Source organism: Mobula birostris, chromosome 7, assembly GCF_030028105.1.
Source record: "Mobula birostris isolate sMobBir1 chromosome 7, sMobBir1.hap1, whole genome shotgun sequence".
In the NCBI taxonomy this organism is placed as follows: Eukaryota; Metazoa; Chordata; class Chondrichthyes; order Myliobatiformes; family Myliobatidae; genus Mobula; species Mobula birostris.
The window spans coordinates 70,667,460-70,692,096 of record NC_092376.1 but is presented as its reverse complement, the minus strand read 5'-3'; the positions used below and the strand labels follow the sequence as shown (position 1 = coordinate 70,692,096).

The window sequence follows — 24,637 nt, the reverse complement described above, 5'->3', positions numbered from 1 at the left end:
GGGGAGCCCAGAGGATGGGCAAGGAGTTATGTCCCTCTCACTATAACTCCTATAGATGCTGCCTGGCCTGCTGCATTCACCGGCATTTTTTATATGTGTTGCTTGAATTTCCAGCATCTGCAGATTTCCTCATGTTTGTGATATTATTGAATGGTAATATGCATACTGGAGATAACACATATATAAGGGCAATGGGTTATGCCTCAGAAATAAATTCAAGGATTTAGGTGAATTGAAATCCAAGTGAAGAGATGAGGGACAGAGAGATTTTGGTGAACATTCTTCAGCAACACACACAAAACGCTGGCAAAATTCAGCAAGTCAGGCCATATCTATGGAGGGGACCCTTCCTCAGCACTATAAAGGAAGGGTGCTGATGCCAGAATAAGAAGGTGGGGAGGGTGGAGGTAAGGGCATGAGGTGTGTTAATAGAAGAAGACAGTAGATCATGGATGAAAAAGAAGAAGGGGAACCAAAGGGAAGTGATGAACTGTTAATACTTAAAAAAATGATTTCTTCAGTGTCTTGCTTTCAGTTTATTTTTCTTCTACCAAATCTTCTCCCAGGCTGCAGTTCTCTTGCAGACTGCATCAGGGTTTCCTCCACTAGTTCCCGGTACTTTGCTGCATTCGTTTTACCCTGTATTTTCACAAGCCTTCCAGCGCCTGCTGTAGTGAAGCATTCCCACAGCATGATGCAGCCACCAACATGTTTCACAGAAGGGATGGTGTTTTTTTGATGATGTGTGGTGACTGGCTTACACCAAACATAGCATTTAATATGATGTCCAAAAAGTTCAATTTTGATTTCATCAGACCATAAAACCTTCTTCCAGCTGACTTCAGAGTCTTCCACATGCATCCTGACAAATTCTAGCCAAGATTTCATGACAGCTTTTTTTCAACAGTGGCTTTCTCTTTGCCACTCTCCCAAAATGCTGCGACTGGTGAAGCACCCGGGCAATAGTTGTTGTATGTGCAGTCTTTCCCATCTGAGCCATTGAAGCTTGTATCTCCTCTGGAATTGTCATAGGTCTCTTGGTGGCCTCCCTCACTAGTACCCTTCTTGCACGGTCACTCAGTTTTTGAGGACGGCCTGCCCTAGGCAGATTTACAGCTGTGCCATATTCTTTCCATTACCTGATGATTTAGTTAACTGTACTCCAAGGGATATTCAGTGACTTGGAAATTTTCTTGTATCCATCTCCTGACTTGGGCTTTTCAATAAACTTTTTGCAGGGTTGCCTGGAGAGTTCTTTGTCTTCATGGTGTAGTTTTTGCCAGGATACCAGCTCATCAGCAGTTGGACCTTCCAGATACAGATGTATTTTTACTCCAATCTATTGAAACACCTTGACTGCACACAGGCCTCCAAAAACAGATCTCCATTTAACTAATTATGTGACTTCTAAAACCATTTTACTGCATCAGTGAAAATTTGGCATGTCATATTAAAGAGAGGTGGAAACTTATGCAATTAATTATTTTGTGTTTCATATTTGTAATTAATCTCGATTTCTTTGTAGAGATCTGTTTTCACTTTGACACAAAAGAGTTGTTTTTTGTTGATCAGTGTCAATAAAAGCCAAATTACATCCATTGCAATTCAATGTTGTAAAATGATAAAACATGAAAACTTCGGGGGCGGGGGGGACACTTTTTATAGGTACTGTATTTATTTAAATGAAATACAGAACAAATTAGCCAATAGTACCACAGTAGTATAAAACCATGTGTATTTCCTAATAGTTATCAATGAAGGAATTCATCCAGAGTAAACACCAAACAAAATTAGCGCAGACACCAGTGCAGATAATGGACTACCTTCATACAACGCTACTGATGACTGCATCCTCCAAATGTTCATTTCCATTGTAACACTCGAGATAGTTGTCAATGCCTTCAAGTTCTTTGTAGGTCCTAACCTGTTGAAGTTTCATTTTCACTCCTGGCCATTTCTGGCATCTTCAAGCCCAAATGCTTAAAACCGCAGTGAGCAAAACAGCTATAAATTGTCTCACTGCTTATTTCTTGTCAACTATCAGTGACAAAAATCACTACTTTTTGAACACAAATACATGCTACTGATGCTATTTAAAAATTATTTTTAATGTGAGATTTTTCAACTCTACAGATTATGTTTACATGCAGCACACTCCATGAAGGAGTTGTGGAAGCAGCTTCAACATCACTGTTAAATGGAACCCTAATAAATAATTGAAAAGGAATAATTTACAGGGCTACAGGGAAGCAGCATTCATCTGGCATTCAAACTGTGAGTAAAGGGATGCTGTAAGAGTTCATGACACAGGACTTCTATATCTTGTACAGCAGCTTGTGTCACATAAAAAAGAATTACATACTGCCTCGGGAAAATCCCCTTTTCATTAAAGAAATAATTTCTGGACAATTAGATGTTTTGTGCGAAAAGAATTGTCATTGCCTGATCCAACAGCTCAAATAGTGAGCTATTTATGTCACCAGCAGACCATTTTTCGAACAGTCTTCTTTGGCTGCAGGGACTTTTCTGATTTAAGATTTATTTAGACTAAAATTCATAAATTCTGGGTCGCTCTTCCTGAAGTACAGGATGGTATTTTAACTAATTGAACCACTCTCCTTATAAATATTCCTCCTGCATGCATCTTCCATTACAGGTAAGTCACACACTAGAACTTCTCTACTGTGCATATCCATTAGTACATCTGTGAATACATAAAAGTGAATTGGTTCAATAAACAGCTGTAATATCAGGATGGCAATGTCTGTCTTCTCTCTCACCTGTGAAATAGATCTTACTGCTTGTTTCATCAATAGTAGGTACACAAGGTTCCCTGACAGTTTATCTAGTAGTATTTTTAAATTCAGAACCAAACAATGTGATGGGTTCGTCCTCATTATAAACATTAAACTGCCTATTAAAATAGATAAAATGCCAGGAAATAATAGACATCAAGATTATTCATTTGTTGGCGTTACCTGTGTAACAGCTGAGTTAGTTCCATCTGTGACTTCCACAGTCATATTATAAGTTGCTCTGTGCTCTGTATCCAGTGGCTTGGCGATTACAATGGTGCCAACACCCTTCTCTATTTCAAATGTACTGTCATAATTTCCACCTGTAAAATGCAACATGGTATAAGCACTATCCAATCAATGAGTTAAAGGCACGTTGAAAAAGGCAATACCCTTTCTGATTTTAGTTTTAAAAATCCAAAATCTTACAACGTTCATAGATAATATCATTCAACATGGTATAGTAGAAGGATGACACACAGGTACTAAGTTTTGTGGTTACCTTGAGATAATCTTGACAAATTATACTTATTATTTTACACACATTGAAGAATTTTTATGATTTGCATATGCTTGGTCCCTAGAAGTTACATATTCAATGGGCAAAGTGCTGATATTTCGGTCAGCAGCAATGAAATCATGTTTTTTTTTCACCTCGAGGAAACAAGCACAGATATTCAGCAGATTCTGTGTGTAAATTTCACCTTTTCCAATGTGGCACCATCTATAAATGATTAAGTCCAAGAAGACAACTCAGGAATTGTAACTGAAATGGAAAGTGAAAAATGAGAGTAGTCTGGCAAGGAATGCAGTCTACAATAACCTCTTTAGATACGTAAAAATAGACTGGTTACAGTTAATGTAGATTCACTAAGGCTATTGTAGGACAACAGGGAAATGGCAGAGAAATTAAATATTTTGTGTTTGCCACCACAGGAAACACAAAAAAAACCTTCCCAGATGGTACAGTAAAGTTTAAGAGTGAATGAGGTGTTCAAAGAAATTATTAGCAATGGGTGGCACAGTGACACAGCTAGTAGAGTTGCTGCTTCACAGTGCTGGAAATCCAGGTTCATTCCTGACTTCAGGTGCTGTTCACATAGACGTTACACATTCTTCCCTTGATAGCATGAATTCACTCTCAGTTTTCTAACTTGCCCCCATATCCAAAAAATGTGCAGGTTGGTAGGTTAATTGGCCACTGTAAATTGCCTAGTGTGTAGGCAACTGTAAGAATATGTGGACAGTGATAATGATGCAACATTCAGGCAATTATAAAGAAGCCATGAGAGCAGCTATATTTCATAACACCAAGGAGACTTGGTAGGTTACCAAAGACTCTTGTAAATTTCTACAGATGTACCGTGCAGAGCAATTTAACTGGTTGCATCACCATGTGATATGAACGGGCCACTGCACAAGATCAGAAAATGTCTGCAGAAAGTTGTAAACTCAGTCAGTTCCATCATGGGTTCTAGCCTCCCCAGCAGCTAGGACACCTCCAAAAGGCAACACCTCAAAAAGGAGGCATCATTAAGAACCCCATCACCCAGGTCATGCCCTCTCCTCATTGCTACCATCAATGAGGAGTTACAGGAGCCTTAAGTAACACATTCAACATTTCAGTAACAGCTTCTTCCTCTCTCCCATCAGATTTCTTAAAGGACAATGAACCCATGAACACTACTTTTTTTTGCTCTCTTTTTGCACTTCTTATTTAAACTTTTATATTTACTTTAGTCATAGTCATAAAAAAGTACAGCACAGAAAAAGACCCTTTGGCCCATCTAGTCCGTGCTGAAACCATTTAAACTGCCTACTCCCATTGATCTACACCAGGACTATCGCCCTCCATTTCCCTACCATCCGTCTACCAGGCATGGCGGGGGGGGGGGGAAGGGGGGGTATTAGGAGGTAAATTACTTGCCACAAGATCTGAACTGATCTTGCAGCCATGGTATTTATGTGACTTTCTGGTGACCCCATTGGTATTAATGGTGCTTGACTCAAGTAATTGTAATGCCATTGAATGTTCAGGATTGGTAGTTAATTCCTCTCTTAGGGTTGGTCATTTTCTCACCCAGATGTCGTTTGCCACTTTAAGTCAAGTTCATTGTCATTCAGTATATACAGCCCCTCAGGGACCAAGGTGCAAAACACAATACATATATCACAAACAGCACATAAAATAATATTAACAGATAAAAAGTATGCCTTTGTATAATTTATTAGACTAACTAAAGAAAAAACAGAATAGTAAATCACATTAGATAACAGACCATGCTTGTTATAGAGAGAAACAGGTTATCACTAACACCAACTTCTAGAATTCCACCAGAGGCAGGCAGATAGCGGAACACTCACACTTTTCCATTACTAATAATGCAAGTTCAGGGCCTCCATCTTTGGATAAGCCAAAGCCAAAAGCTGGAGATGCCATATCAAAAAGTTCACAACTATACTAATAATCTGTTAATTTCTTCCAAACGGTCAGAAATCTTCATGACTTACCAATAATGGCAGCGATGTACAGATATTAATGAAGTGTTATATAAGTAATGACTGGCAGCAATTGAAATTCAACTGTTTAGAACAAGTTTCAGTATATATTCTATTTGAAGATTAAATGCAAAATAAACCTTCATATCCAAAGCAGACTGAAAGTTAAATAATATGTAGACTATACCAGATTAGAACAGTGATTACATGCAATTAACCTCCCCAAAGCCTCAGACATTGATGAAGATTGTCAAAACAATACAAATGCAGGCTGTGACTATCAGCTTTCAGTGTCCGAGAAATGTGTGGATATTTTTGTGTTTGCAAAGCATCAAGAAGCCTAGATTCATGCTATATTAAAAAATGAATGAAAATAAGGAATATTATCAAGTTAACAATAACAAAATAGGCAAAGGCATTCATATTTCAGTCAAGGATCAGCAAATAACAGCAGATTGTATTCGCTTCTATAAATGACTCCCAAGGTTTTAGAAGCTCATAGATCAAAAGCATTAGAATACCAGGTTTTTCTTGTGAAACAAAGTTTTTGTAAAGTTGTTGCCCTTTCCAAGTACCCAGTGATCATGTATAAGCCTCAATTGTTTAGGTCAGTGACTAGTTAGTAGCTAACACCACTGTAAGTTCAGTTCTGTCTTAAAAACCAATGGCTTTTTTCTATAAGGACCATGAGGGGACAGTTTACATGACATAAATGTACTAATATTGAAGCACTTAAAATTCACTTGTTGAGATACATATACTAGGGAATTATCAGTGCCTTAGAGCTTTGTCAGCGATTCAATAGTGTTGAGGTAGAGAGATAGGGAGAGAGTTGAATTTAGCCTCAGTTTGAATGCAGCCTAAATTTGATATTTCTGAACAAAGCATTCCAGAATAAAAGAAAAAGAATTCATTAACGTCTATAATTAAAAGTCAAGTTTGATTGAAAATTACAGTACACCATGATAGATTTATCACCAATTCATCAAATTAACGAAAAGGAGATTGAAAATATTATGCACTGCTGGCAGCCATATCAGCTAATTTGTCGCAGTCATAAAACTGCAATGCTTAGTTGATCCGTGCATGGTATGATTTTAATTTTAAGCATCTTTCATGATTTCTGATTAATATAACTTTAATTTGTAAGCATATTTGTTATACAAAAATAAAAACAAATTGAATAAATTGAATGCAAACAAATTGACATCATGCTGCTAACGGATATGAAACTCTAGTCAGAATTTACTTTAAAAATAATTTGCCGAGCCATAGAAGGATTATTAATAATTTTGAATTAAAGCTTCTTTTATTCGAAACACAAATCATTATGCAGATTTTGAACGGTAATGACAATTCAGAAGGCTCAGCAGAATATTCCTCTTGGATATAAATTATAAATGATATGCAAATAGATCCACAAAGTGACTGAGATGCTTTCAGTAATTTTGCTTCAAGTCATCTACAGCCAAGTATCTCTATTGTTTCTAAAGTGACAAAAGAACACACAGATGTTTCAAAAGGATATTTCTCATATAATTGAATTTGTGATGACCCAAGCACACTACATTTGAAGCAAATCATAAAGATTAAACATATATGTTGTGTCAAGTGACAAAATGAAAGGATACAGTCAAGTTAAATGAATGGGGACAATAACAAGGGTGGAAAGGGAAGGAAGATAGAAGTTAAAAGAAAATTAGTTTCACAGGCACTGAGTGTATTCCATAGATGAATGAGAGGAAGATAATAGCACTTTGTTTAATGGATATCTAAAATGGGCATGTAACTACTGAGAGGAATATGACATGGGTTTGACTATTTGACATTTTAGTGTATTCTCTCAGACAAACAGAAAATACGATACATGTGGGAGGAGCCACGATGGCATTCTTCAAGCTCATCTGCATACGCAGCTTAATTTCTACCTTTAATGCTTCTCTTATTCCTTTTCAAGGTAGATGGGGTCCTGTCGAAGACCCTGACCTACAGCTACACTCAAACTTTGGTTCTTTATGGTGATGGGACCCGTTCCCAGGGCTCACCGACCGGCCACTTTTCAATATCGCATAGTCACGACCTAGAAGACTAGCACCTTCGGGGTTCCAAGGCTTTGCAGCCCCGGAGATGAGCCAATTCTATTCTTTTTCCACCAAATGAAGCATCAAGGAAGAAACTGGAACATCGGACCAGCTGTTGGAGGCTCCGTACTCTGATCACGCGCGCTCTTTCTCTCTCTCGTTGGTGGGGGAAGAGTTCGTTGCCGATTCTTGAGTTGGAGAACTTGGGGGAAAGAAGCAACGCAGCAGACTTTAACACCCTAAATGAGCGAGTTGTTTGCTTTTGCTGTAAAAGGGTGACACCTCTCTATCCCTTTATTAAGGGGAGAGAGCACCTAGGCTATGTCAAGTTGTTGGGTGAACAATTAGTTTTTACTGTACTGCAGATCACGGTCTTTACTGAGCGTTTTATTGCTTGCTTGGTGGGTGGAGGGTGCTGATGCTTTTTTTTGCTGAAGTAGTTTTGGGAGGGGGATGGGGAGGGGGAGGGGGAGGGTCATTGCTTTGCTGCTGCTTGTGTGTCAGGGGGAGTAAGGGAGGCTTTGTGTGTCAGGGGGAGTAAGGGAGGCTTTGTGTCTCAGGGTGAGTAAGGGAGGCTTTGTGTGTCAAAGGGAGTAAGGGAGGCTTTGGGGTTCTAACATTTTCACTGTCACTCATTCTCAAACTTCTGTTTTTGTGGATGTCTGTGAAGAACAAAAATTTCAGGTTGTATACTGTACCCATTCTCTGCTATTAAATGGAACTATTGAACATGGCGTGTACATTACCAACTGGACTCAGCAGAAGGTCAGTAAGGTGATTAGCTTAAGGAATCTGTAAAACTGAACCTCCCACCTTGTAGAATACCTAAAATTGAGTGCAACTTATTCATACTCTATACATCCTAAACAAATATCATGCATTTCCATACATCAATTTTGGTTTCACCTTTGAAGAGCAACAGGCAATTGAAAGACTTCGTTGTTCTCAAAGTAAATTCCACGCATGATCTAGCACTGTTGGTCAATGCGTTCTGTGAAAGTCCCAACATGCACGAGCTTCTCCAGTTTTCAACCACTATAAATCAATGCCAGTAGTGGCTATTTCAGCTCCAAATCGAAAGCAGGAGAGAAACCAACTTAATTAAATTTATGTGAAAGGATCCTTCTCTAAGTTCTCTGATTCAAGTTAAAGGGCTTGCAGTGGATATCACTTATACAGACAGATTCATTTCTGATCACTCCTGCATCACAGAAACAGGCCATCTGGATCAAGTTACATGCCAACCATCAAGCACTCATGTGTCCAAATCCCATATTATTCCTCCCTTATTCCCATCAAATTCCCTCAGATTCTACTGCCAATCTACACAACAAGGGGCAATTTACAGTAGCTAATTACCCTACTGACCCGCAAATTTTTTGGGAAGTTGAACACCACAATGATGCAACAGGAATAGCAACAAAATATAGCAACTAGAGTTGCTGCCTTGTGACTTCAGTGACCAAGGTTCTGTCCTGACATCTGATACCGTCTATGTGAAATTTTCACATTCTCCTCATGGTCACGTGGATTTTCTCCAGGTGCTCCAGTTTCCTTCTCAAAGAAATGCGGGCTGATGGGTTAATTAGTCTCCATGAATTGGCCCTAATTTGTGGATGAGTGGTAGAATCTCAAAGGGTTAATAGAAATTTGGGAGAATTTTAAACAACAGAATTTTGTTATTAGCATAAATGAATGCTTCATAGTTGGTGTGGCCACATTACACTGAATGGCATTTCAATTCTGTATCAACTCCAACTCTAAATCCAGAACATCCAAAGGAAATCCACAACCATAGGAGATTGTGCAAACTCCACACAGACAGCACTGGAGGTCTTTCAATGTTTCTTTATAAATCTTTATGTCCATGATATAAAATGACTACATAAACTTATTACACAGTGATCATATACTCTTGGCTTGGTCTCCCAGCAGCTATGCTCTGTCCACCAGAACAAGTGGGATCTCCCAGTGGCCACCCATTTTAATTCCACTTCCCATTCCCATTCCAATATGTCCATCCATGTCCTTCTCCATTGCTGGGATAAGACCATACTTAGGATGGAGTAACAACACCCTATATTTCATTTGGGTAGCCTCCAACCTGATGGTATGAACATCGACTTCTCAAACTTCCAGAAATACCTCCACCCATGGCCCCCCTTCACCATTTCCCATCCCCTTGCCCCTCTCTCATGTTACCTCCTTGTCCGCTCATTGCCTCCCTCTGGTCCTCTACCACTCTCCCCCACCTTTCTTTTTCCTTCCATGACCTTCTGTCTCTTTCACCAATCAACTTCCGAGCTCTTTGCACCATCCCTCCCCCAAGTTTCCCCTATTGCCTGCCGTTTGTCTCTCCCCTCCCTCCACCTTTCAAATCTACTCCAGCTTTTTTTTTTCCAGTCCTTCCAAATTGTTTCGGCCTGAAACGTTGACTGTACTTTTTTCCATAGATACTGCCTGGCCTGCTGAACTCCTCCGGCATTCTTTGGGTGTTACATTACTTTTTGCATATTGATTTGCCATTCTGTCATGTGAACAATAAACAGCATTTATGCCACAGGACTCTGACAATTATGACTCAAATTTTCTGGATTCTGTTTCATATTACACAGTGATATAATAAACTTTCAAGTGAACTCAGTGTGCTTAAAGGAAGGCAGGAAGCAGAACATAGTGAGTCAGATGCTGAACAATCGGTCTATTATCAGTATTCTCAAAGCTGCATATTTTGTTGGCACCTGGTTAACTTTCCACTGTCATTTAGGTATGTTTCCCCAGAGGGACATTTTCTAGTATTAGCCAAAGACCTGGTGCTACGTCACTCTCCCTTACACGCAGGCATCCTTAATGATTACTATCCACTTGAGTACATATCATTGGGCTACCTGATAAAAAATGTCAGTTTGTGTTATCAAGCCACGTGTTACTGTAGTTCTAGCTTTATATCGATGAGGTACAGTATGATTACATCTAACAAAACCATTGTACAAAATCAAAAAGAATTTAGATTTCAATACTTAGAAGGCAGTGAACATTTACCAATAGTAAAAATGCAACATTAGCAAAGAAAATAGTAACTTTAATGCAACAAGAGAAAATGTGCTTACTTATTGATTATGCCTGGCAATCATGCACACAAGTGGGCAACTATGGCATTTACAAAACTAGTATAGGTTCTGAGAAAGAATTATTTTTAATCTCAATTTATTTTCTGAAATGATTTGTTATTATTTACCAGTTTATAACAAACCAAAATTTCTTTCAATGTAATTATAAAAACATTTCTATACTAAATTAAACATTGGTTTGTTAAAATATAAAACTCAGTTGAAATGTTTGGTGCAATCCATATCTAACAAGCTATAGTTTCAATGCATTACAGGATAATCGAGTTGTTTGAAGTATACAGTGCCTTGCAAAAGTTTTCAGATCCCAACCCTTTGTTCACATAAATGAGTATTATAACCAGGGATTTTGATCAATTTAACTGAGAATTTTTATTTGGGAATCACGTACTCCTTTTTTCACAGTAGAGCCCCCAAAAAACAGGGAAAATTGTAAAGCATGAAAACTAAACATTTAAAAACTGAAATGTCAGTTATTCAAAAGTATCCATCCCTCTTTGCTAAGTACTTAGTTGAATAACCTCTCACAGTTATTCCAGCCAGTAGTCTTTTTTGATAAGTCTCTATTGGCTTTGCACAATGTGATGGAGTAAGATTTTCCCATTTGAGGCCAAAGACTTGGAGCTTCCTTAGGTCTTTAGCTTGTGGTCAGGTACCCTGTTTGGGCCAGATGCTTTTCATAGATTCACTCTCCTGAAGGCAGCTCACATGCCAGCTTTAGAGACGGAAACCATTGGATCATTGGGGGATATGAGAGTTCATGATGATTCCTCCATGTTTGATGATCCAACCGAGCACAGAAGACATTAAGCTCATCTGGAAGTGAAGGCCTGCTGTCTCCCATGTTACTTGATTTAACTTTGTAAGAGGTGATGGTATTCAAGCCCTGCCACAACTGTCGAGCATCCTTCGTTGATTCAAGTTTGGTCTGGCATTTCTACTTCGCCTGTGAGAACGGCTTTCCTGAGATCATATATGGCCCTCTTTTAATTTTCTTGGTCACTAGACTTGAATGCCTCTGATCTGACTCTCGGCAAATGTCAGATCTCATAGTTCAACTACAGCTTCTAATTGGGGAAGACTCTGAATAATTTCGTGAGGACACACTCATCTGCAGCAGTTTTTATGAATTCAGTTACAATCATTGTGTATTCATTCAGATCCTTAGATGAGTGCTTGAACACGGCCCTGTCCACTGACTCGAAGCAATCCCATAGCCGCTCCCTTGCTTCCTGTAACCACAGTGCTGTTGCTCTAATCTCAGGAGCTTTGCTCTTTAGTCTCTGACCCATATGCAGGCAGAGAAGGACAGCCAAGTGTCTCGATTTAGCACAATGCAGTCTGGGCATAGAACAGTAGGCACTCCATATCTTAGTATGTCTAGTATGTTGGGACCTCTGACGCTACAAGCTATATGCTGATGGCAATTGGGCAGTGTTTTCTTCAATCAAGCCCAGATGAAGTCTCCAACTATGATTTAAAATGCATCAGGATGGACTGCTTCTTGTCTGGGGACAGCTTCATGTAGTATCGCGAGTGCTTGATTACAGTCAGATGCTGGTGGGTAGGTCAGGATTACAGAGGAGGATTCCCCAGACAAATTGAACGGACGTCATTTAACTGTTGGGTGCTAAGAGTCGGGGGAACACGAGTTTGACAAAACTGCCATGTCAGAATACCAACAAGTTTATCACAAAACACACAAGTCCACTTCTGCCTTTTCCAAATCAGCAGTTCAGTCTATTCAGTAAACGAGAAGCCTTTAGGTCTGATCACTGTATCTGGCTGCCCAGAGAAAGCCACATCTCGGTCAGACATAGAATACAACAGTCACAACACGCTGGAGGAACTCAGCAGGTCGGGCAGCATCCGTGGAAAAGATCAGTCAACGTTTCGGGCCGGAACCCTTCACCAGGTCCTGATGAAGGGTTCCAGCCTGAAATGTTGACTGATCTTTTCCACGGATGCTGCCCGACCTGCTGAGTTCCTCCAGCGTGTTATGAGTGTTGCTTTGACCCCAGCATCTGCAGATTATTTTGTATATAGAATACAACAGGATTTCATTTCTCTCTGATAGGTCTTCAATTTTGTTCTTCAGTGACTGCACATTTGCCTACAACATCCCTCTCTGTTTCAGTCTAGCCTGCTGTCCTCCCCCCTCCTCCCAGACGCCTTGCTTTCCGCCATGGCGATGTAACTCCATCCTCTTAAAGGTACCATGCCTCCCTGGTCCGCCAGATCCTTCAGTCGATCGTGAGATATGAAGATCATTGAGTTGATTTAGAAAGTCCATTTGCTCACGTGAGATATGAAGATCATTGAGTTGATTTAGAAAGTCCATTTGCTCAGGGGGAAGTTACACATTGCAGATTGTAGTGAGAGTAATTCAAAAGGAGTATATTTAAAAGGATGTTTGGAACAATTGTCTGCAGCCCACACAACATTGCTGATGATCACCAGCACCATTTTTGAATTCTGTAAATACCCTTTTTGTGCAAGACCTTAGAGATTGTGGAGCTATAAATGCAATTTCCACTTGCAGCCACTGACCTCTGCAGCTCACTCAGAGTGACTACTGGCATCACAGTAGCCTCTCTTACAATTCCAATTCTTCTCCAGTGACTAAGTTTAGAGGGTCGGCCTGACCTCGGCAATGTGGCTGTGGTTTCATATCTTTTCCCACTTTTTCACAATGAACTGCACAGAGTTCCGAGTTATATTCAGCGCCTTTGAGCTGGTCTTGTACACTTCCCCAGATGTGTGCTTCCCTAATATCATTTCCCTGACTTGCCTTGAGTGCACTTTTGTCTTCAATTTGGTTTGGTTTGTTGAAAATCTACCATATTGTTGGACCATTTAGAGAGAGTGAGTACTTATTCAGGTAATCCTCCAATCTTCTACATTAACAAAGTGGGTGAGTCAGTAAGGTAATATACAGTATTGTATCAGAGAAATGTTTACCATAGTAATTACAAAGGGGATGAATATTTTTTCAGCTTCACAGCTTTGGTTTTTAATTTTCAGTAAATTGTTGATAGGTTTTGAAATTTTTCTTTTGATTTGACATGATGCAACTAAAGTAGCTCAAAAATTCTACTTCGATATATTTTAAATTTAGAAAATGAGATAGTAAAATGTTAAAATAGTTGTAGGGGCCAAATACATTTTTCAAGGCACTGTATGTCATAATGCTGGAATTGGCAAAGGTAGGAAAAGAGCAATAAATAAAACTTGCATGTGCTTTTAGTAACACTGAGAGGGAAATAAAAAACTCCAGGCTGTTCAGATGGAAAATCCAGTTGTTAAATAATGAAAATGTTCATGAGATCTGTTGAGACACTGCACTTAATTCAAGCATATTATATACACTTAACAGAATATGAAACAGTTATCTTATTTTCAGGTGTCCCTTTCTCATTCAGATGATTAATGACAAATTGAAATATACAAGTACCTTCAAAATATATTTTACTGCTCAGTCATAGAAGCTAGTGATATATAATTCATTAAAGGGATTAATGTTTGTCTAATACATAAACATAATCCACTAATATTCAAATGTATTACTCAGTAAAAGAAAAATACTCTTTGAATGCACAGTATAATCCCAAAGAGGGACTTGTTTTGCATTCTTCGATACCTATAGAGAATACTAGTAGTGAAATGCAATCTAATTGCACAAACAACCACTTCTAAAATTAGTGTATGTTTTTAATTACATTTATGAATACTATATTTTATAATTCAACAGAAATGAATAAAAGGAGCAAAACTCTGAAGAAGTCTGATGAAGTCATTTTCATTTTGGAAAATTATTCAATTTCCTATCATATGATCTAGATCTTGCAGATGAAAGAGAATAGGAAATATGGGGAAAAAACTGATAAAAGTCACCATTTGTATCACTTTGATCTCGTTAAAAAGTCAGGCAGTATGATATTTAGAACCTACACAACTGAACAAAAACGCATCAGAAAAATTGTGAAACAGACAATATCACTGTGATCTTGGAGACTGTACGGGAGTAGCAATACCTTCTCTGGAACAGTTCTGGCCACAAGCTGTCTGATAAACATAGAACATCTCTCGAGCTTGCTTCCCACCTTGAAGGGAGGCAGACAGGGCATAAAGAGGAAGGAAAGGAGAAAAAATGATAGGATAAAGGATTGAAGAAACAAAAAGGACAATGATGGGAAACATTAGTTAGAAAAAGAGTTTCAGAAAGTTTAGGATGTATTTACAGCATTTTAACTTGACATATGCTATAACCTAAACATTCAACTGAGTCTACTACAAGACAAGAGATTATTTCCAACGAGGTTTTACATTTCTTGAAGCTAATTCTCACTGTATTTTAGCTAATTAATAATTCTCTTTTTTTTAAAAATATCTTCTTTTTCAAAAACAAATTTCATTTTCAAAAATAAAATCCCCCTGAAAGCAGTGGTGTGGCAGAACATGATTGAGTGGCTACAGCAACTCTTCAAACACTCAATCATTACGGAGAATGACAGTGAGCTTCCGTATTTATTTCTCTCCAGTTTGAACTGTGAATCACTAAACAGCTCTCAGAGGCTAAAAGATTTCATTATGTGGGACTTTGGTATATTAGATGGCAATTACCCTGCTTTTGGCCTTATTTTAACAAACTTAGGTCTAAAAAAGAATCATTTCTGGACCACTAAATTTGTTTTAGCTTAACAACGCACTACATTCTGCCTTTTCCCTTCAGATGATCAGAGGACATCAGGATATTTTGTATATTGTTTCACTCTTCTCATATGTAACATATGAGAAGAGTGAAACAATACATGAAATATTTTATCTAATTACATTTTTAAGTATTCAGATTAAGCATTTTACCAATTCAAACTACGTATTGGCAAACAAGTAAAATAAATCAAGTTTCCTCAATTCAACATTACTGATAGCAAAGCTGCTGACATACAAGTTCACCACAGTGACCCCTCTCCATTTTATTTGATATAAATAAGAGCATTCTATGTGTTAGTAGGTCAGGGACAGCATAGAAGATAAGAGATGGGATATCATAATGCAACTTTACAAAACACTGGTGAGGCCACACTACATGCGGTTTTGTTTCATGCAATAGAAAGGACGAGATTGTGTGAGAAAAGGTGCAGAGGTATTGATCAGGACGTTGTCTGAATTTTCTCTGGAGTGAAGGAGGCTGAGGAGCCATCTCATAGGGATATATGAAATTAAAGAGATACATAAACAAAGTAGAACGTCAAAATCTTTTTCCCATGCTAGTGGTGTTAAAGGGGACCTGAGGGTTGTTGTTACCTTGAATGTGCTACTAGAAGAGTCAGAAACAATCACACATTAAAGATGCATTTAGACAGGCATGAATTGGCAAGACATAAAAGGACGGGGACCTTAATGCGGGCAAAGGAGATATATAGATGGGCAAAATAGTTGGCAGTAATGTGGTGAACTGAAGGACCCATTTCCCTGCTGTAAAGTAAGAGAAAACAAAGAAAAGCAGACCTACTCGATTACAGTTGGATCAATGGCTGCTAAATAACAAATTTATTTGGTCTACAAACATATCTGATGACAGGCCATCCTACATGGAGAGCTGTGGGGTCACTAGGTTGTAATTACACGAACTTAACTTTGTCAAAAAAGAAAAAGGATTATGATGAAATAAGCCAACGAAATGAAAACATGTTTGCCTGTATTTAGTTTAGAAACCAATGCATATGAATTAATACTTAACACCTGAAAACCTCAGCAAAATGAAATGTTTGCCACCATATTTCAAGTCAAAGAACAGAATCTGTAAGCAATGAATCAAGTCATCGTTAAACAGCAAGGAGCATAATGTCTTTTATTCTACTGTAAAAGCATTTTATGAAGCTGATTCAAACTATAATGTAGTAATCAAATAAGCAGACTGAAAATGATGCATCCAGCTGCTTTTTTAACTAAAGAAATCAATTATTTAATGCAGGAATAAATTGAGCAATTGAAATCAAAATGCAGATTCCATCTAGGTCATATAGTATCTTCAAATTCAAATGTGGTCTCACTTATTACGTTGATAAGAATCTTGCCATTAAATAACTGACATGTGGATAATTTAGTTGAGTGGTTGAATGCCTGAAAACCAGTCTATTTAAATAGTAATGAACCAATGTTCAAAAGTTTCCCTTCATGGAACAAAAACACATTTGTACTGTGATACAATTTATTTCAATTCAGAGAACACTAAGGAATTTTTGAACAGTTAAATGAACACCACTAGATACCTCATTAAATGCTTTCCTCCTATCAGTCAATAAGTGCAGAGTGTTCAGTTAAAACAAATATGACAAAGGGCAAAACAGCACATGCAAAAAAAAGACAAATCAAGCAAGCCAAATTTACAGTGAAGAACAAACAATGCACTGGAAGGAAGAAATAAGCAGAGAATATTCTTTGCATGCAGAATACGCATGATACATATCACAGACTACTCAACACTAATGGCTTGAATGTGACAAGGGGTATTTTTGCTATCCAAACGCTTCAGGAGACTGAGCTGGTGTTTACCTGAATACATTCTCGATGAATTGTCTAAAGTGTGCTTTCACAAAGGTTAGCTGCAAACAGTTTTGTCTTTCCTTCTCAGATAACATTCTGGATAATCTACAGTGTAGAACAGTAACATGCCACAAGCCTTATAGCTACCAAGTGTGCATTGTCAATGAAAAGCATGCAGATGGTATTAATCCTTCAAGATTGGTTGGCTGCAAGATATACCTTGATACCAAATTTAGTGGCTGATATTTAAGAGATCCTTAAAAATCAAAGCTCTAATTTCATTTGCTACATTAGAATATTCCAATGATCTTTATTTTCATCTTCAGTTCCACCAATCATCTCAAACTTCAAAAACAAAGCTTAAAAAATTCATAACATTTCAAAACTCTGCTCTTGAAGGATTAACAAACATGAAATTGTAAATGGTATATTCATGGATCTCAGTACACCAATTGGAGGGTTTTCAGAATGCCCATAATGACACTTACCGACAATATCAAACCAAAGCAGAATATTACTTGGCTGAACAGTGACCACCCCCACTATATCATTCACTCTGTCATTTTCCATCACTGTGAAATTGTAAACTGGTTCATCAAAACTGAGGGGAATGGAGGATGGTTCAGGTTTCTTTATCCACTCGATGTGCAAGCGTGCAGTGGAAGATTTCTGTGGTCTCCCATTGTCCACTGCTTTAATCTGAGTATCAAAGATTAATCCAAGGTTAATGAAACTAGATAATGAAAGAATAAATGTTCTATGAGTACATCAATCCATTGATTTGAAAGACAATTCACATTTAAATTGATTAAACATCATTATAAACTACAAAAATGAGGATTCAAAAATTAGAGATTGAACTCTGATAAAAATCTGTTGATTTTGATGTGAAAAAAGCCTCTGAATTGGGAAAGAGGTGTGGGGGGTGGGATAGTGTGTGTGTCAGTGTGTGTGTGTGTGTGTGTGTGTGTGTGTGTCTGTCTGTGTCTGTGTATCAATCAATAATATCAGCGGTTTGTCCTCATCTATCTCTGAACTGCAGAGATGATTATGTTCTGTGTACATTCAAAATGCAGCAAATAAAACACAGTGAATTATTCAACTCCTCCTCTGGCAAAAATATTTGAAGATATTTAATAATAATCACAAAAATTTGTTTCAAAATTTAATTGCAATATAAACCTACAATTTTCTGTCATAGATAGTCAGGTTTACTTTTGCCTGTTTAAAGCAGATACAGATTTTCAATGGATTTGATCAGCAGGTTTTGAGTGACAGGACAGGAGTCATTTACAAAGGACCTAAACATAAGAAAAATTGTAGCCAGCTGATGGTGCAGTGGCATCCACACTGGAATGCGACACGAGTGGTCCCGGGTTCAAAACCCAGCCCACTCTTTGCATGATTTCCATCTGTATTGGGTTGAGCGTTCTGCTAGCAATTCTGCCATGTAAAAAAAAGACAGATGCTAACGAAAAAGCAAGGTTGCCACCTGATGGACCACAAGGTGTGGAAAGGAGCAACAACAAGCATGAGAAATGGCAAGCCATGAATGATATGATGCCAAGATTAGTGCATAATGCAGGCTGAACAGCAAACCAGAAGTTTATTAATGCCACAAAAAATTTCTATCATTAAATACTTCCGCTGCGTTTTATTCTTTAATTTTTTTCCCCTGAACAAGCTGGAATGCATTTACTTTTGGCCAGTTGTTCGTAAGCAAATTATGCTCATCATTCGGGGTTAGCATATCCATAACTTCCTTGCCCGAATGCTGCTGATACATGTGACCGCTTACTCTCTCACTGGATTCACTATTGCATCTCAGGGCTGTTCTGGATTGTGCTGAGCTTGGATTTAGCCTCTCAGCTTCATGACAGCTATGAGTAGCTATTAATTTGAATAGTTCTTGTTGAACTTCCAGTGAAAGGAAGTCACGAGTCCTGTTGAAGGATCTTAGCCTGATCTGTCAACTGTTTATTCTCTTCCATAGATGTTGCCTGAGTTATTGAGTTCCTCCAGCAATTTAAGTATGTAAAAGAAAGTTTATATTTATGTTTTTTATTCAATTTTAATGCAAATTAACTATCTTATTAATTGCAAATGTTTTTAAGTAAGTAAATGATTTTCAACTTTCAAAACATCTGCTTAACAGACAATTAGAGAGAGTGGAAAAAGCATTTATCCATCTGCCATCAGAAGATCATTGGGCAGTGGGGGGAACAGGGTCCAGAGATCAGCTCGGTCACTACTCAGCACTGCAGAAGTACTGAAGTCTAGAGGATGTTTGTGGCTGCCTTACCGTGATAGTTAAGTGTGACACTGAGTCTGGCAGTACTGGTGCACCCAAGGCACTGGCCATCTCCAAGATGCTTGTTAAAATATTGTGGATGGCATGCAGAGGACGTTACTGGCAATGCAATGTACATGGAAGATCACAGGTTTGATTGTGGGATGCCAAACCTCTTGATTATTTAATTAAGCCTCAGGGATAGAGTCCTCAACCAACTGAAAATTTGTCTTTCCCAAATCCACGTCATTAATCGGCATCACAAAGAGCACAAGAGAACACCAGACAGAAAATAAGTTCAATGAAATAATAGTTCACACTGATTTAGAGTCCACAATGATGTCACCAATTAATTTGAATTAGATATTAAACTATGGACGTGGTCAGTTTAAACACACGTTAATTGATTTTGATGTCCTAGAAATGCATATGGGAACATACTGTACATCCCCAATACCAGTAACTGCTTTGCATATTTGTGGATGTTTTTAGTTACATGTATAACAAGGTCTCAAGATCACATTCCAAGCAATTTTCACTATTCAATGGCAAGTCCTGTCAGCTTGCACCAGCCTCTTCTGACCTCTCTCATTAACAAGGTGTTTTTGCCTACAGAACTGAAGCTCACTGGATTTTTTTTTTTGTTTTGTTTTTCACACCATTCTCTGTAAACTCTAGAGACTATTGTGCATGGAAATCCCAGGAGATCAGTAGTTTCTGAGATACTCAAACCATCCTGTCTGGCACCAACAATTATTTCACAGTCAAAGTCACTTATATCATATTTTCCCCATTCTGATGTTCGGTCTGAATAACAACTGAACCTCTTGACTATGCCTGTATGCTTTTATGCATTGCGTTACTGCCTCATGATTGGCTAATTAGATATTTGCATTAATGAGCAGGTGTATAGGTGTACCTAATAAAATATCTACTGTGTATTTCAGACCGCCATTAGGCTATATTATTAGAAAATTTGATACTGCATTGACACTCCATAGCACTGCTATATGTGAGAATATTTAATGATGGCACCAGACTTGCAAAAAAAAGAGCATTAATGTTTTAAGAGCATTTGACATTCACTAAATAAAACTGAAAATAAAATCTTACTGTTAAGATGTCGTAGTTTCCAGCTGAAAACTGTTTCCTAGAGGAAACCATGCCAGTTTTGGGATCAATAAAAAACTTTCCATCATCATTTCCATCCACGAGGCTGTAGGAAATTTCAGCATTGGGGCCTTTGTCCTTATCGAATGCAAAAGTTCTGTAAATTGGCTCACTGCGTTTCTTGCGGTCCCGTTCTGGAAGTTTGATTTGATAGACTTTCTGAGGAAATAGGGGTTTATTATCATTCTCATCCAACACGTGTACCATGACCCACACAGTCGAGTGTTTTGGTGAAGAGCTTCCATCTGTCACTGTCACCTGCAGGTCATTAGCAAAATAATACCAAGTCAGGATGCTGTTCCTACTAACCCCAGTGATTGGAGATATCAGCCAGAATGTGTTACAAGCTACTCTTCAACTTACTGGCACTTTTTTCCAAAGTATCCTCTCCCATATTTTGCATTTTGCCTTGAAGGCTAATTATTTTCCTCATTAGAAAGATAGAAGTAAAATTATATTGTCAGCAGAATTTAAGCAATTCAGCACACAAACTGAAATCATGATGCAAACGTTCCAATTGTTTAAGATGCAATTACCTAATTAAATGCAGATACTTTAACAAGTAGAAGGGGAACGTAACATTTAGGATATTTGATTCATGTTTTTTGGGTAAAAAAAAGTATAAGATATGTATAAAGTGCTGAATATCCAAATAATTCCATTGTGTACAGCTTCAAACTGAAACAATTAGTATCAATTGTTGCTATTAAGATCCATTCAAGCCAAGGAATTTTCTCCACTTCCAAAATAACAGCTCTTTAATTTAAATGTACATTGTCATTTGTAGAGAACACCGCCAAGGGGAGGTTGAGAATATTTTGGAGGAACAGAAATGAAGACAGAGAAAAAGGGGCGAAAAGAGGAGGAAGGGGAGTTGGTCAGAGGGAAAGAGGGAGAGGGAGAGAGAAAGGTGGAGGGAGAGAGAAAGAAGGATGGCGAGGGAAAGGAGGATGGCGAGGGAAAGGAGGATGGAGGGGGAAGGAGGATGGAGGGGGAAGGAGGATGGAGAGGGGGAAGGAGGATGGAGAGGGGAAGGAGGATGGAGAGGGGAAGGAGGATGGAGGGGGAAGGAGGATGGAGGGGGAAGGAGGATGGAGAGGGGAAGGAGGATGGAGAGGGGAAGGAGGATGGAGGGGGAAAGGAGGATGGAGGGGAAAGGAGGATGGAGGGGGAAGGAGGATGGAGGGGGAAGGAGGATGGAGGGGGAAGGAGGATGGAGGGGGAAAGGAGGATGGAGAGGGGAAGGAGGATGGAGAGGGGAAGGAGGATGGAGAGGGGAAGGAGGATGGAGGGGGAAGGAGGATGGAGGGGGAAGGAGGATGGAGGGGGAAGGAGGATGGAGGGGGAAGGAGGATGGAGGGGGAAGGAGGATGGAGGGGGAAGGAGGATGGAGAGGGGAAGGAGGATGGAGAGGGGAAGGAGGATGGAGAGGGAGAGGAAGAGCGAGAGGGACACTTATGCACAAATGCGAGACGAATCACTAAGTAGGAAAGATCGGCTCAATTTGCTTACAACATTGATAGAAAAAGATTTCAGACATGCATGAACTTTGAGAATGAAGGCTGGTCTCAGAAATTCGGAAAATATACTGTGCATTCCATGCATAGAGCTTGTCCAGATCAATACACCAATTAGAGAAATTCACTGATCCACCAGATAGCATATATCTCTCAACTTTCAATGTTATTATGCAACATATTGAGTTAGTTGGATCAATGAATTTGATTATATCTGCTACTCCACATGGTTACTTGTCGTGCACAAAATAACTCAAGTAATTTTGACTTTCCCTGGTTGCCAAGTATTTGGAGAAGAGTGAAATATTAACAAAAACAGACACAGTGAAAGGAATTGTCTCAATTGCCAGAGATTCTACATGGAATTGCTGACATTTCACACTGTCAGTGTTGAAATTCATATTGTCACATTCCACAGCTGGATGCCTGGGGAGCTCAAGTTTGCCAATGCTCAGAATCTTGTAGCTTGACTCTGTAGCTTTCCAAGTGCCATGAAGTCCTGTGTTGGTGTGATGTATTAGCCTATCAGATACTGGAAGGATGGAACCAAGTGGATTAATTACAGTCGGGTTTGAACTTGCTTCTACAACTGTGCCTTTGCATTTTTACCTTGGAATTGCTAAAATGTCATCACAATCAGGAGATGTTTTTATAATTGCCCATGATCAGAAATGTTGATGGCCATTATAATCTTTCTATTTATGCCCAATTCAGCAGGAACTCATGCTTGGAACCTAATATTTTCCTGGTCTATAGCTGCACTCACAAAGAACACTAAGCCACTGGGAGTATGTGTTAACAGCCACAGATCCCTGTGTGCAATTTCTTCTTAAAATCAGCTCTATAGATTCACTCTGGCTGAACTAACGGTGGACCTACACTTTATTTCCAAGTAGAACTTGCTCAATGGAGTGGCAAGAGTCGTGACTGAGCATTCTGTACTCCACTCTTGCAGATCAGGGATGGAACCTAATCAAAACATGCAGTTCGGCCTTCTGCCTTCATAGCGGAGTTTTCAGAACAGTGGCCTTCCACTGAGATTCGCATTGTGAAAGCTACTTGTAGGAACCGTTAATGAAGCATTCTAATTGGCAGCTTTTAATGAGACCACTGGTGGTTTCTCCAAATATTCAGTTATGATACTGAATTGATTTTTGTGGTTCAAGGAGTATGAGTGTTCCTTGAACCTCAAATCTCTGCAGCAGGCCGCCAATCTTTCTGAGAGACTTTCCTTATGGTCTGATTGCACATTTCTGCTGTATTCCATCATGTTCATGCTGCGGTCAGTACACAAGAGAACCAATGGATCATCAAACATAACCTCATGCACTTTGATTCATGGCATAGACCTCTCAATTTAAAATACAGAGGGTGCACCTCTGTCAAATTGGAAAGAAACTGGACAGAGACACAAGCTGAATATTCTAGTTGTGTCTAACATCCAAGGCTTGTCCTGGAGTTTTAGGAGTGAGTGAGTGAGTGTGTGAATGTGTGTGTGTGTGTGTGTGTGTGTGTGTGTGTGTGTGTGTGTGTGTGTGTGTGTGTGTGTGTGTGTGTTTGTGTGTGTTTGTGTGTGTGTAGGAGGGAATGGTCTTGCTTTTCTGTTGTTCAGTTGCTCGTTGTGCTCTGTGTTGTTCTGTCACTTTAGGCATGATAACCTGGCACCGAAATGTGTGGTAACACCTGCACATACTTAGGTTGTGCTGGTCGTTAACTCAAAGGACCCATTCCACTGTATGTCTCAATGTACATGCGGTAAATAAATCTTAATCTGAAATGAATACTAGGCCCATTTCTCAAGGTTAAGTTTAAACTCAGAATAAGTTCATCCTATAAGAAGAGCCTGCTTCGAACTCTTTGCAACTTCTGAGTTTCGAAGAAATATTGTAACACTGAGAAAAAGGGATTGGAGTATTTTCACCCTGTTGAATTTTTAGTTCCAGCTTCTTTACTTTCTCCTGATAAGACAATCCCTCCTATCCAGCAGTGAATCTAGTGAAGTTTTTTGCACAGAGCTACACACAATATTCTGGATGCAGTCTCAGCAGCGACCACTATAATTAAAGCAGGTGGAGGAGTAACAAAATTTTATGTTTAATTTTTACAATGTACATCCTACTTTGCTGGAGTCGTGCCAAAATTAGGAACATCCTAAGGTGTCCCATCGATTTGCAGCAATATACAGAGGCCATATCATCCAAAAACACTGCCCGTGACCAGAATTTGTTTCAGAACTTGCTCAAATAAACACATTTTACATTAGGAATATGGGTAACCAAGGAGATTTTGCCCTCACTTTAATTTCACACACCAGTAGATTGGAAGCCAGCTGGAAGTTTGAGGAAAAAGTCTGATGAATGCTTGCCTAACCCCTGTGCATTCATGACATTCTATGGTATTTCAACTCCCCTTCCCACACCTACTCGGACCTGTCCATCCTCCGCCTTCTCCCTGCCAAAGTTAAGGTCCAGTTTATCACCATTTGTGCAAGCACACATATCCACAAATGCAACGAAAAGCTTACCTTCAGCAACATTAAAGGCACATTGCCAAGATAAAGCTCAACAAAAGCAAGAGGAGCAGCATTCCATATTTTGCATGGGTAATC

At 39.0% G+C, this 24,637-nt stretch overlaps 1 protein-coding gene across 5 annotated transcripts in view; it reads right to left on the bottom strand.

Moving 5' to 3' along the window:
• The window catches only part of fat3a (FAT atypical cadherin 3a), a 728,759-nt gene that overhangs the window by 169,771 nt on the left and 534,351 nt on the right, over positions 1 to 24,637 (bottom strand). For 4 of the 5 annotated variants that reach the window (XM_072263367.1, XM_072263369.1, XM_072263370.1 and 1 more), the window contains exons 6-8: positions 20,456 to 20,770; positions 17,541 to 17,751; positions 2,979 to 3,118 (exon numbers count right to left, since the gene is read on the bottom strand). In XM_072263367.1, the coding sequence (XP_072119468.1) occupies positions 2,979 to 3,118; positions 17,541 to 17,751; positions 20,456 to 20,770 (666 nt within the window). Of the gene's footprint in view, positions 1 to 2,631; positions 2,705 to 2,978; positions 3,119 to 17,540; positions 17,752 to 20,455; positions 20,771 to 24,637 lie in introns of those variants that run through there. The other variant, XM_072263372.1, reaches the window with a different exon arrangement.